We start from the raw sequence: 13,527 nt of genomic DNA, 5'->3' as shown, positions 1-13,527 counted from the left end.
CTCATTGCGTTGTATTACAATAGGCTTAATTCTTTGTTAGAATTAAGTACTGCATTTGAAGATAACGGCCTCTACATGGCGCATTCGTGGAATGCCTGTTATTTCTGTGCCAACATTTGCACCATAACAGCTGGTCAGTAAGAGTCGCGCAGGCCCGTGAATTGTCAATACTGGCAGACAAACAGCAGAACGTTTCCCCTCTGAAACCCTCAAACCACGCACTGGCCGCGGTACGTAACCCATTGCCCGTGAGGGAAGCGAGCAACTTTACTTTAGCAAATTCAAAAAATGGTTCAAATGGCTCTGAGCACTATGCGACTTAACTTCTGAGGTCATTAGTCGCCTAGAACTTAGAACTAATTAAACCTAACTAACCTAAGGACATCACACACATCCATACCCGAGGCAGGATTCGAACCTGCGACCGTAGCGCTCGCTCGGCTCCAGACTGTAGCGCCTGTAACCGCACGGCCACTGCGGCCGGCAGCAAATTCACCAATGTTAATTAAAATTAAAATATTACTATATCTGTAAGCATTTTTCTTTTCGTCGTTTGTTCTGTTTTCCGGCACTCCCTCACTTGCTTTAAATTCTTGGACGTATGTTCCGTCTGTGCAACCAATGGAAGGCAATTTGTTTGTTGCCACACGCGTTTTGCTTCATTTATTGAGGAAACATATTCAGTGGCCTGTAATACATGTTTCCTTTTTTTACATACAATAAACGTTTTATGTGGTAGATATAATATGCTGCTACATTACATTTTGTCGTGTTTTTCTCTAGCTTTTTAGGTTAAAATCAACTTTTGTAGCACTAGGTTAGTAATGTGAACTTACCGTTCGATGTTACGATTTCCAGCGCTGTTATCTCATGTGTGTCGTCCTGGAGATGTATTCGTTAGTTTCCATACTCCAGCTGGCAAATTTCTGGCGTTCTTTCTCCCACATTGTGTTTCTTTTGTTTGTGTGTGTGTGTGTGTATATATGTGTATTTCCAGGGTGTAATTGTGTAATTCTCCTGACAGGGTGTTTCTTTTTTCTAATTGTGTGTTGCGTGTGTGTGTTGCGTGTGTGTGTGTGTGTGTGTGTGTGTGTGTGTGTGCCTGTGTTTGTGTGTGTGTATTTTGCTGTGTGTAAATCTTTTATTTTATTTCATTTGTTTCCTTTTTATTTTTAATTAATATATATATCAATATGTGTGTATGTGTGTGTGTGTGTCGGGGGGGGGGGGGGGGTAGAGGGGTGAGATAGAATGAATGGGGGAAGGAGATTAATTAATTATTTATCCTGGTTACATTTAGGTTTCTATTGTTTTGGTGGCTAACATAATCAGAGAGTTAATGTTCATATGGATTTGGTCGTTGAGTACCTACTTTCCCATTGCAATTGCTCTTTGTATGTGACAGTTTTCTTGCAATTTCAGGAGCTTTTTGTTGTGATAATTCACTCTGATAACTGTCATGTCATATTCCATGTTGAATGGTTCATGTGCGTGTTTTATCAGGTGTTCAGCGAAATTAGAATGGTCATTGTCATACACTCCTGGAAATTGAAATAAGAACACCGTCAATTCATTGTCCCAGGAAGGGGAAACTTTATTGACACATTCCTGGGGTCAGATGCATCACATGATCACACTGACAGAACCACAGGCACATAGACACAGGCAACAGAGCATGCACAATGTCGGCACTAGTACAGTGTATATCACCCTTTCGCGGCAATGCAGGCGGCTATTCTCCCATGGAGACGATCGTAGAGATGCTGGATGTAGTCCTGTGGAACGGCTTGCCATGCCATTTCCACCTGGCGCCTCAGTTGGACCAGCGTTCGTGCTGGACGTGCAGACCGCGTGAGACGACGCTTCATCCAGTCCCAAACATGCTCAATGGGGGACAATCCGGAGATCTTGCTGGCCAGGGTAGTTGACTTACACCTTCTAGAGCACGTTGGATGGCACGGGATACATGCAGACGTGCATTGTCCTGTTGGAACAGCAAGTTCCCTTGCCGATCTAGGAATGGTAGAACGATGGGCTCGATGACGGTTTGGATGTACCGTGCACTATTCAGTGTCCCCTCGACGATCACCAGAGGTGTACGGCCAGTGTAGGAGATCGCTCCGCACACCATGATGCCGGGTGTTGGCCCTGTGTGCCTCGGTCGTATGCAGTCCTGATTGTGGCGCTCACCTGGACGGCGCCAAACACGCATACGACCATCACTGGCACCAAGGCAGAAGCGACTCTCATCGCTGAAGACGACACGTCTCCATTCGTCCCTCCATTCACGCCTGTCGCGACACCACTGGAGGCGGGCTGCACGATGTTGGGGCGTGAGCGGAAGACGGCCTAACGGTGTGCGGGACCGTATCCCAGCTTCATGGAGACGGTTGCGAATGGTCCTCGCCGATACCCCAGGAGCAACAGTGTCCCCAATTTGCTGGGAAGTGGCGGTGCGGTCCCCTACGGCACTGCGTAGGATCCTACGGTCTTGGCGTGCATCCGTGCGTCGCTGCGGTCCGGTCCCAGGTCGACGAGCACGTGCAACTTCCGCCGACCACTGGCGACATCATCGATGTAGTGTGGAGACCTCACGCCCCACGTGTTGAGCAATTCGGCGGTACGTCCACCCGGCCTCCCGCATGCCCACTATACGCCCTCGTTCAAAGTCCGTCAACTGCACATACGGTTCACGTCTACGCTGTCGCGGCATGCTACCAGTGTTAAAGACTGCGATGGAGCTCCGTATGCCACGGCAAACTGGCTGACACTGAAGGCGGCGGTGCACAAATGCTGCGCAGCTAGCGCCATTCGACGGCCAACACCGCGGTTCCTGGTGTGTCCGCTGTGCCGTGCGTGTGATCATTGCTTGTACAGCCCTCTCGCAGTGTCCGGAGCAAGTATGGTGGGTCTGACACACCGGTGTCAATGTGTTCTTTTTTCCATTTCCAGGAGTGTATTTCCAACTTCTTATATGTTCTTTACATCTAGTTTTGAAATTCCTGCTTGTCATCCCCCGATATAGTAATTCCATTCTTGGCACGCTAGCTGGTACATACCTGTTCCTTGGTGTTTATCTGGCTTGTCCGTTGTCTGCAAATGTGACTGTAGTGTGTTTCTTGTTCTGTAAGCTATGTGTAATATACGAAATTCACTACAACTACATGAAAATGCACCTGTCTTTTTTTCATTATACCTCTCAAATGTCACATAAATTAAGCAATGTGACCAATGATGAAAAAAATATAGAGTGAAAAATTAGTATTTGTGAGATTTGATCTGTTCCCTAGTCCACGATGCTGATGCAAAGCGCGAACGCTATCCACTTTTTTATTTATCTCACTTTGTTCGTTATTGGTCACTGTATTTGTTCGCGGCGGACTTCCCATGACGCTTGGTGAAGTTCATCGTTGGTCCATTGACTCAGTTTTATTATTATTATTATTATTATTATTATTATTATAGACGACATCTATCTCTCTCATCGAGCACGCTAAGCTATCATGCCGGCTATCCACTTGACCACCATGTGCTATGGCATCTAGCCCCTACAAACAGATACATCAGTTACAGAATAGACCCGTGAAACTTCTCTTGCCATTTTTTCGGAACTGCCAGAGCAGTGCACATTACTACTTGAAAATCAGGTTGTTTTAATAACAAAGGTGTACGAAGTTTGTAGTAAATCGGTCAGCCCAACGTCGTGACCTCCTCTTGTGGGTACCGCAGGCCAGACAAAGACGATTCAGGTAGCTTGAGGCCTACGGGTTTAACCCTGGTTCACACGTTACTTCGGGAAAAAAATCCATGTTTTTCTTTCATACCATAGCATTACACAAAGTCTGCCACAACTGTGCTTTACGGGACGCTTCTGATCAACTTTGTGTAAAGCTGTGACGTAACTGGAATACATAAATTACGTTTTCCAGAGTCAGGATTAAATCCTTAGATGCTAGCAACTCTACAAGACGCCCGCAATGCTACAAGCAACCATTAAACGAGTGTGCCAACCGAAGAAGGCGACTCCCAAATGGCTCTGAGCACTAAGGCACTTAACATCTTAGGCCATCAGTCCCCTAGAACTTAGAACTACATAAACCTAACTAACCTAAGGACATCACACATATCCATGCCCGGGGCAGGATTCGATCCTAAGAGCGTAAAAGTCGCGCGGTTCCGAACTGAAGCGCCTAGAACCACTCGGCCACATCGGCCGGCGGCTCCGAAACGGTCGCTATATAATAAAATTTAATTGAACCTTCAAAAATAGCGACTGGTTGCAGTTATTTCTGAAAGCCTTTATTCATCACAGTCGCACTGTTCCACGACCACCATGGAAAAAAGTTTCAAATGAGTGCGTTTTGGAGAAAACGAAAAGGCAATTTAGTGGTTTAAACGTGGCCTTATCTTGTCTGTAAAGAAGAAAATAGAAAATTATTTCCCCTAGTCTCAATACATCTGTTCAGTTATCAGAAACATTCAATAGAACACATTTCTCAGGTTGCAATACTGCAGTGCCTGTGTTATTCCGAATCACGATGCAAAGTTCCTTCGAACATGCGTGGATCTCCGAAGGAACTTTGCATATTGATGCGGAATAACACAGGCACTGCAGTATCGTATATTTATCTGCCGACACCAGGCACGGGACTTTCAAGTAAAATATCTCCCCTGTACGGGAGTTATAATGGATGTACGAGTACAGGTGTGGACATTGGGAAGCCTGGGGTTGGTTGTGAGTCGTGCTCGGGTAATCAAATAAGGCGGCCGCTCGCGATATGCAGGAAATCTGGGTTCGAGTCCCGGTCCGGCACAAGTTATAATTGTCGTCATTTCATTACACACCTGATAGCAGCCCACATTCGCAATTACTAATACATTTCATGCCTTTCACAAGGGTCTTATAGTAGCTCGACACAGCCATCATCCGGCAGCTGCATGTGTACTATTTCTTTTAAAACATCTAGAGCTTCTCAGCTGAATAAAAGGACACTACCCATCAACGACGAGCTCGTCAGAGAGATAGCGAATGGGAACGAAAGAGACCAGGTCTTCTTCAGTGGGTCCCATTAATGGGAGAAAGTTCCTTGAACATGAGGAAAATATGAAATTTTCTTTTATTGATGATTATGATGGTTCGAAGTTTGCTTTTTGCGAATACAAGAATATTTTAGGCCAAATTCTTGTTTAAAGAATCAGTTTTATTAGCAGCTTGTGGAGTGAGACGCGCTCACTTGTTCCTCTGTGGCTTCACTTCTTTGGATTCATAAACCTAGGGACATCTTTTTCCGCTGCTTTAATGTTTCAAATATTGGATACTTTGTTTGTTGTCATGCATCCAGTCGTTTCCTGTAGCAGTAACGTAATACGAGGGTCACTACAAAAGAAATGCACACAATTTTTGTAAAAATACAGTTTTCATTCAGCATGTGTGAAAGTTTTACAGTGTATAGATACACCCTCCCCGCTTGTTTACAAACTTACTTCAACCTGTTCCCGTGAGTGGCGCCGTCACAATATGTCTTCAAGATGGCTGCTACACTTGACGTTCGTCAGAAGCAATATGCTGTCATAGAATTCCTGTGTTGTGAAAACGAGACAGTGGGAAATATCCACAAGAGGTTGATAAAGGTGTATGAAGATACTGCTGTCGATCGCAGTACAGTTAGTCGGGGGGAAAGCAGGTTACGTGATGAAAGCGGGCACAGCAATATTTAGGATTGTCCTCGCAGCGGCAGGCCTCGTACTGCACACATTAGAGTAGTAAATGAGACACTTAAAGTAGTAAAGGAGTTTTGCTATTTGGGGAGCAAAATAACTGATGATGTTCGAAGTAGAGAGAATATAAAATGTAGACTGGCAATGGCAAGGAAAGCGTTTCGGAAGAAGAGAAATTTGTGAAGATCGAGTATATATTTAAGTGTCAGGAAGTTGTTTCTGAAAGTATTTGCATGGAGTGTAGCCGTGTATGGAAGTGAAACATGGACGATAAATAGTTTGGACAAGAACAGAATAGAAGCTTTCGAAATGTGGTGCTACAGAAGAGTGCTGAAGATTAGATGGATAGATCACATAACTAATGAGGAGGTATTGAATATAATTGGGGAGAAGAGGATTTTGTGGCACAACTTGACAAGAAGAAGGGACTAGTTGGTAGGACATGTTCTGAGGCATCAAGGGATCACAAATTTAGCATTGGAGGGCAGCGTGGAGGATAAAAATCGTAGAGGAAGACCACGAGATGAATACACTAAGCAGATTCAGAAGGATGTAGGTTGCAGTAAGTACTGGGAGATGAAGAAGCTTGCACAGGATAGAGTAGCATGGAAAGCTGCATCAAACCAGTCTCATGACTGAAGACCACAACAACAACAACAACAACAACAACAACAACAACAACATTCATTAGGAAACGTCAATTTGTTAGCAAATAGCGTAAATGTGAAAAAATTTCAGTGTTCTACTGTCTGTACTTCCTGAGATGGAAAGTACCTTGTGTCCTTAAGAGATTAGGGAAATCCTGTAGCATGACAGCCGGACGCATTTGAGCCGCTGCACTCCCAAAGAGTCCAGTCTCTTACCCTGCGCCTCCTCGTTCGGTTCTTTTCAGTCGAGTCTTCTTTTTGCGCAAACAAAGAAAAGTCACGTAGCGAGCACATATAATAATTGATAAAAACTATGCGGACACTCTTATGGAGTGCGGAATCGACCACTAGACGTCACGAAAAGTGAACATGCCAGTTCAAAAGAAGTCGAGGAATGTTGTGTTGAGATAGAGATGCAGTAACAGCAGAATGGGGCGATCAGGATAGCTCACTGACTGCTAATGTGGACTAGCCATTGGATGTCACTTGAGTAACAAATCCATCAGAGACATTTCAGCCCTTATAAAACTGCCCAAAACAACTGCTGGTGATGTAGAAACGCTAAGGAACGGGCACAGCTAAACCAATACCAACCGAACCTCATGTACTGATGGACAGGGATCCTCGAGCACTGTGGAGGATGGTTCAAAAACTGGCATAAAATCAGCGGAAGCTCACATTCGTGAGTTCCAAAGTGCTTCCAGAAGTCCACCGAGCACAATGAGTATGCAGGGCGTTAAAAAGAATAGTGTACAACGGTTGATCAGCTCCTCTTAAGCCACACATTCTGCAGTCGATGTCACCGAAACTTGAGGTGATGCAAAGAATGGCGGCACTGGATACTGGATGACTAGAAACAAGTGGCAGTCAGACATAAGGCTCTGAGTTTGGCAAAGGCCTCTGGAATATTATCTGCCATCCTGTGTAGTGCGAACAGTGAAGTACACAAGAAATGGTGTTATTGCCTTTTAAGAAACACTAAATGCGGGGAGATATGAACACATTTTACAGTACTGTGTTCTGTGTACAGTAGAGGTACAGTTTTCGGAGATGATGATTACATTACCACGGCAATGCACACTGTCATAAAGCATCATTTGTCATGCAATGGTTTGTGGGACGGTAACATTGCTGAAATGGACTAACCTGCACAAAGTCCCTACGTGATACCCATGGAACACCTTTGGTATGAGTTAGAACATGAATTTCGCTCATGACCCCAGCGTCCAATATCGCTACCTTCTCTGGTTCCGGCTTTTGAGGAAGAACGGGCTACCATTCCTCCTCAGACATTCGAGAATACCTCTTTCAAACTATCTCTAGCACTTTCAAGTTTTCATAAATACAAAGAGTGGATACGCTCCATACCTCACAATAATGTCCACTAACAATTGTTCGTAAAGTTTTGATCAGTTACTGTACATTTTAAAACTAGACGTAGTCAATCTTCGATGTGCAAATGCTGTTGTATGTTTTCTTGCGAGTAATATAGACATAAGTGCAGTGTCGTATTTTTCATGTCATGGGTGATTATGGAACTGAAAGTATGCAATAATATATCTGGGTCTCGGCAGGGAGTCTCATTCCACTCAGATAGAAATGGCGGAGGAGGGGGAGGAAGGAAGGGGGAGTCGTTAGAAAGGTTTCATCTGTTGTCATTCTAGGAAATATTGTGGAGAGGTTTGAGGTTTAACATGCAACCAGTCCCACGGTCACTGAATGAGCTAAAAATATTTCGTTACAGATCTAAGTCGTCTTAAGATGGCAGTATACATTTCTTATCCGATCTTATATGTTTCTCATGAAGAGAGACATTTTTTAAAATCTCACAGACAAACTGCTTTTCGTTCCTCGTACTGAACAGTGAGATAGTTCCGCAAAAACTCCTAGTCCTTAACCCTTTCCTTCGTTGTGACGTCTCTGAAGCTCTGGCAAGACAAACCAATTAAGCTCGTGCTCGTGGCTTTAGTGCATGGTATAACTGAACTTAGGTAACGAAGATTTTTAGCTTTTTTTAGTAACTGTAAAATTTTATCATGAATGAGAGGTTTGCGCGTAGTGGGTTACGGTATGGGATTTTTTAAAAGTATTTTCATTGGGAGCAATGCAGTGGGGAAGCCAATTGACATTATTGCGGGATCCTCTCCTGGGACTGCAGAATCTGTAATAGAAATAAGTTGAGAGAGGAACAAGAGTGTAAGATCTGTACCCTTCGGTGCAATTACAACGCGCAAACGAGGAACTAGATAGGTTGAGGAGGGTGAAGGCTCAAATGGTTCAAATGGCCCCGAGCACTATGGGACTTAACTTCTTTGGTCATCAGTCCCCTAGAACTTAGAACTCCTTAAACCTAACTAACCTAAGAAGATCAAACACCTCCATGCCAGATGCAGGATTCGAACCTGCGACCGTAGAGGTGGCGCGGTTCCAGACTGTAGTGCGTAGAACCGCTCGGCTACTCCAACCGGCCGAGGAGGGTGAAGAGTGCTAGGGAATGGTAACCTGGAGTTTGCAAGAAGGACCTAGAAGGAGGAGGTATTCGGACAGATACATTTTGCGTATGTGCAATACATTTGACCAACTGTCAGAGTTGAGTGGAGAGAAGCCTCTTGTAGCTGTAGATATAGGGAACATTCAGCAGTCCTGAGATGTTAGGAGACCTAGGTCAGTTGCAAATTCTAACAGAAAGAAGAAGGTTCTATTGCTAGCTAGTTCGCTCGGTAGAGGTGTGGGTCAGTAGTTTCAGGAAGTGTTGGAGAATGAGTACCAGGTCACCAGTATTGTGAAGCCTAGTGCAGGGTTGGCTCAGGTGACTGACAGCATAGAGGAGATACGTAGGAATTTTACGAAGGAGGATAAGGTAGTGATAGTGGATGGAACAGGTAACACCATTTATAGGGACGGGAACTATGATGTAGGTGGTGACCTGGTAAAGATAGCTACTCAAACTGGTGTCACCAACGTACGTTTCGTGCAACTGTTTCAGCGTCATGATCGGCCTCATCTTAATGCGGCTGTTAAGCGTATTAACAAGGGGCTTGGGAGGGCGCCAATGGCAAAGGGCATGGGTCAAATTTCAGTGGTGCAGGTGGGTCTATCAGTAGATTAGGCTTCACTAGGCATGGCCTGCACCAGAATAGGTATAGGAAGGGGTGACCTGCAAAGCTTATAGGTGACAGTGTAGTGGATGGTGGTGGGATCACTAGTGGGAAAATTCCTATAGTTGTTGGTGTTAGATTGAGGTCAGTTGATAGGTATACATGCTTAAAGGAAGTCCCTCAAACTAAGGGTTCCTCACCTTCAGTGGATGTCATGTTTCCAAGTCGAGAAGGAATTAGCATATTAGAGTTATTAGAGATAAAGTTAGTGAACTGCTTATACATGTTGACCCTGAAATTATTGGTATGTCAGAGCACCACTTAAGTACTTCGACAATTCAGAGGCTTTCAGTAATAAAGCCGCTTTATAAAAAGAGGAAAAGGATAATGTAGACAGTTTTAGATCTATTTCTATTCCATCAGTGTTTGCTAAAGTTATTGAAAAGGCTGTGTCTGTAAGAATAATTGATCATTTTATATCCCACAATTTGCTACCAAATTAATTAAAATACCTTCTTTTAAGTAAACGGGTTTAGAAGTCATTTAACAAGTGAAAATGCTATATTGTCTTTTCTCTTTGAGGTACTGGATGGTTTAAACAAAACGTTTCGAACGCTAGGTACATTTTTGGATTTAACAGATAGTATGATCACAAAATATTGCTCCAGAAGTTGGTCCATTACAGAACATGGGGAGTAGCTCACAATTGGTTCACCTCTTACTTTAACAGCACAGAGCAAAAGGTCATTATTCACTATGTTAAGAATGACTGTGATGTGGGGTCTGAGTGGGGTACAGTCAAGTGGAGGTGCCCCAGGGATCAGTGTTGGGGCCACTCCTGTTCCTTATTTATATAAATGATATGCCCTCTAGTATTACAGGTAACTCTAAAATATTTCTGTTTGCTGATGACAGTAGCTTGGTAGTAAAGGATCTTCTGTGCAACATAGACTCGGTTTCAAATAGTGCAGTTCATGACTTAAGTTCATGGCTTGTAGAAAATAAACTAACGCTAAATCATAGTAGGACTCAGTTTTTACAGTTTCTGACACACAATTCAACGAAACCTGACGTTTAAATTTCACAGAATGGGCATATGATTAGTGAAACTGAGCAGTTCAAATTTCTAGGTGTTTAGATAGCTAGTAAACTGTCGTGGAAAGCCCATGTTCAGGATCTTGTTCAAAGACTTAATGCTGCCATTTTTACTATTCAAACGGTATCTGAAGTGAGTGATCGTTCGACACGAAAATTGATCTACTTTGCTTATTTTCATTCACTTATGTCATATGGTATTATATTTTCGGGTATCTCTTCCCATTCTAAAAGCATATTTTTGGCTCAGAAACGGGTGGTTCGGACAATAAGTTGTATAAGTTCACGAACTTCTTATCGATCCTTGTTCACGAGTCTGGGTATTTTGCCATTGGCTTCTCAGTATATATATTTCTTTTAGTCATTTCTTGTTAAAACTATTAGCTTATTCTGACCAATAAGCAGCTTTCACTCAGTTAATACTCAGCAGAAATCAAACCTGCATTTGGATCGATCTTCCTTAACTCTCGTGCAGAAAGGTGTGCAGCATACTGCTGCATCCATTTTCCATAAGCTACCACTCGAATTGAAAAATCTTAGCACTAATCCACACGCTTTCAAATCGAAACTAAAGAGTTTCCTCAAGATTCACTCCTATTTTGTCGAGGTGTTACTTGAAAAATTAAGCAGATTCTTGTTGTACTGTTGATTACGTTTACTTAAACGTATGGACTGACTTTTTTCGGGTTCATAAACATTTTATTTTTATCTGTTATTACTTTTATGTTGCAATTTCATGTAGTGATACGTTCCATGACATTGGAAATTTACTCCTCCATTTGGTCCTACGAAACTTGAATTGTAAAAAACAATTACTAATAATGATCATTATGAAGAAATCAGTATGTTCAGAAACACATTTTCACTAGACCTTCTGCAGGCGCATTTCCAAAACTTTCCAACTGTCTTTTGTACTTTTTTAGACCAAGGGCTGGCAGAAAAGAAATCCTTGCTCTCTGAGAAGCTTGTTATGAAAAACTAACCGTCAGACTTACAAGCGAATAAATTCCTTAATGTAGTATTTTATACAGCAATCGCGTGAGTTATGGGGAGAGAGATCTGAGAGCCATCCCCTGAAATACGACTATTAGTACGTACGTGAGAGAGGCTTATTTAGAATAATTCTGAACAGAACTTATCACAAAACTCTGAAACTGTTACATTCTTGTACAGAAAGGCAGATAGCTCCACGTACTAAACTAAGGGAGCTTTACTCGTATGACACATGAACAGCGTTTGAAAGATACGTACCAATTGTATGAAGAGGTTTCTTCTAGTCAACGAAAATTAGTACGTTCTAGCAGAGAAATACTTCTGCATAAATGCCCATGCAAGCTGGTTCGCATGGCTATGTGCCTTACAGACTTTTTCATAACCAGGGTTAAACACCTAACGCGAGAAGCACTACTTCTGTACCCCCCTTACATTCCAATGAAATGGACACTCTTTTTTATGGCCAATTGTATACAGATTTAAGAATTTTCGTTCATTCTTTTTTCATTCTCTCCCGTTTCATTTCCTATTCTTCCTGAATTCCCCGCAGAAAATCTTATATACTTATAACATTTTTCCAGGTAATGTACATTCCTTCTTAGTTGCTTATCCAACGGGAAATGTTGCACACAACATCAAGACAAAGTACACTAGGTGTAACTGGAACTACTCAACATAAAACTGAAAATATATTCAGTGGCAATGACGTGCAGTATACCAAAAATCGAACATTTACGTGTAGGAAACAACAGGAATTAAGTAGGAAACCAACAATCAACCTCTCGCAATGATTTTAAATAAAGTGAAACGCGTAGTCTAAATGAGATGTTTATTAAAGACGCAAAAGATGGTACATAACCTATATTACAGAAAATATGTCGATGCTGACAGCTTACCATCTTGTTTACAGGCACCGGTTGTTGTCAACTACCTTCTTCATAACAGACAAAATAAAAAAATAAGAAGTTATTTACCCAAATAACCGTTAATTCACTTTATAAAGTAGTTGAAAGTCTTCCCTCTCAAGCGAATCCTGTCCAAGCATGTACTCATTCGTAATATTTATGAACGTATAAGAAGGAAAGGAGGTTTTGGATTTCTGTAACGTAACCTTACAAAAGTCGTTATGCAGAATTAAATTCTTCTCCCGTTTGGCCCAGAATTTCACTACTTCGACTCGTTAAGCGGAAAATATGGCTTCCAAATGATAACTACTATCTTATAATCGAATAACCGAATCATTAGGTACACTACAGTAAGTTCCAAACACAAAACGTCCGACGATGTTCTAATATAGTTAATTTTGGCACTTTTATAAGTGCAGTGTGGCTTTTAAAACTTACTGTGATGCAATTTTTTTTTAATTTATTGGCTTTCAGTATGCTCCCATACAGTTATCTCATCACCGGAATGTCGTTTAAGACGATACGAACATAAAGACAACACAACATCCAGTCCCCAAGCGGAATAAAATCTCCTGCAGGGAATCGAACCTGGGCCCCTCCAGTTAGCAAGCAGCTAAGCTGACTGCGCGACTACCGAGGAGGACTATTCTAAATCTACATTTCATTGGTGCAACAACATATTCTTCTGGAACATATTTTTTTCTGTTAATCAATCGACAACGACAGCCAATAAATGATGCATTTATTTTCAGATCAGAAGAAATGGATCGACGAGCCTCTCTGGACGACAGCTACGACGACCAAGCTCTACCCATCCCCATACAGCTCTTTCTATGGCGGCAACTCGGGTAAGTTCCTCTAGTACTTTTCTTTCACTCATAACATCTGTTGAAAGACATAATCTCTGTCAATGAAATGTTATCTGTAGCTTGTACAAAAACCAGGCCGCAATTATAATAATTGGAGGCCACGAATTGGAGAGAATGATTGAGGTTGCATCAATGTCCTAGATGTAGCCTATTCCCCATATTATTCAATATGCACATTTTTCCCCTTTTTTGGTCATCAGTC

General features: G+C 42.4%; 1 protein-coding gene across 4 annotated transcripts in view; it reads left to right on the top strand.

Annotated features, from left to right (window-relative positions):
* LOC126278568 (protein unc-80 homolog) overlaps positions 1-13,527 on the top strand; it is a 953,735-nt gene that overhangs the window by 86,179 nt on the left and 854,029 nt on the right. For all 4 annotated transcript variants that reach the window (XM_049978772.1, XM_049978771.1, XM_049978773.1 and 1 more), the window contains exon 2: positions 13,209-13,304. In XM_049978772.1, coding sequence (XP_049834729.1) covers positions 13,219-13,304 — 86 coding nt within the window. In that variant the 5' untranslated portion in view covers positions 13,209-13,218. The remainder of the gene's footprint in view (positions 1-13,208; positions 13,305-13,527) is intronic.

The sequence above is a fragment of the Schistocerca gregaria genome, chromosome 6 (assembly GCF_023897955.1).
Source record: "Schistocerca gregaria isolate iqSchGreg1 chromosome 6, iqSchGreg1.2, whole genome shotgun sequence".
Lineage (NCBI taxonomy): Eukaryota > Metazoa > Arthropoda > Insecta > Orthoptera > Acrididae > Schistocerca > Schistocerca gregaria.
Note: the sequence above shows the minus strand (reverse complement) of the source record. Positions and strands in the feature narration are given on the sequence as shown.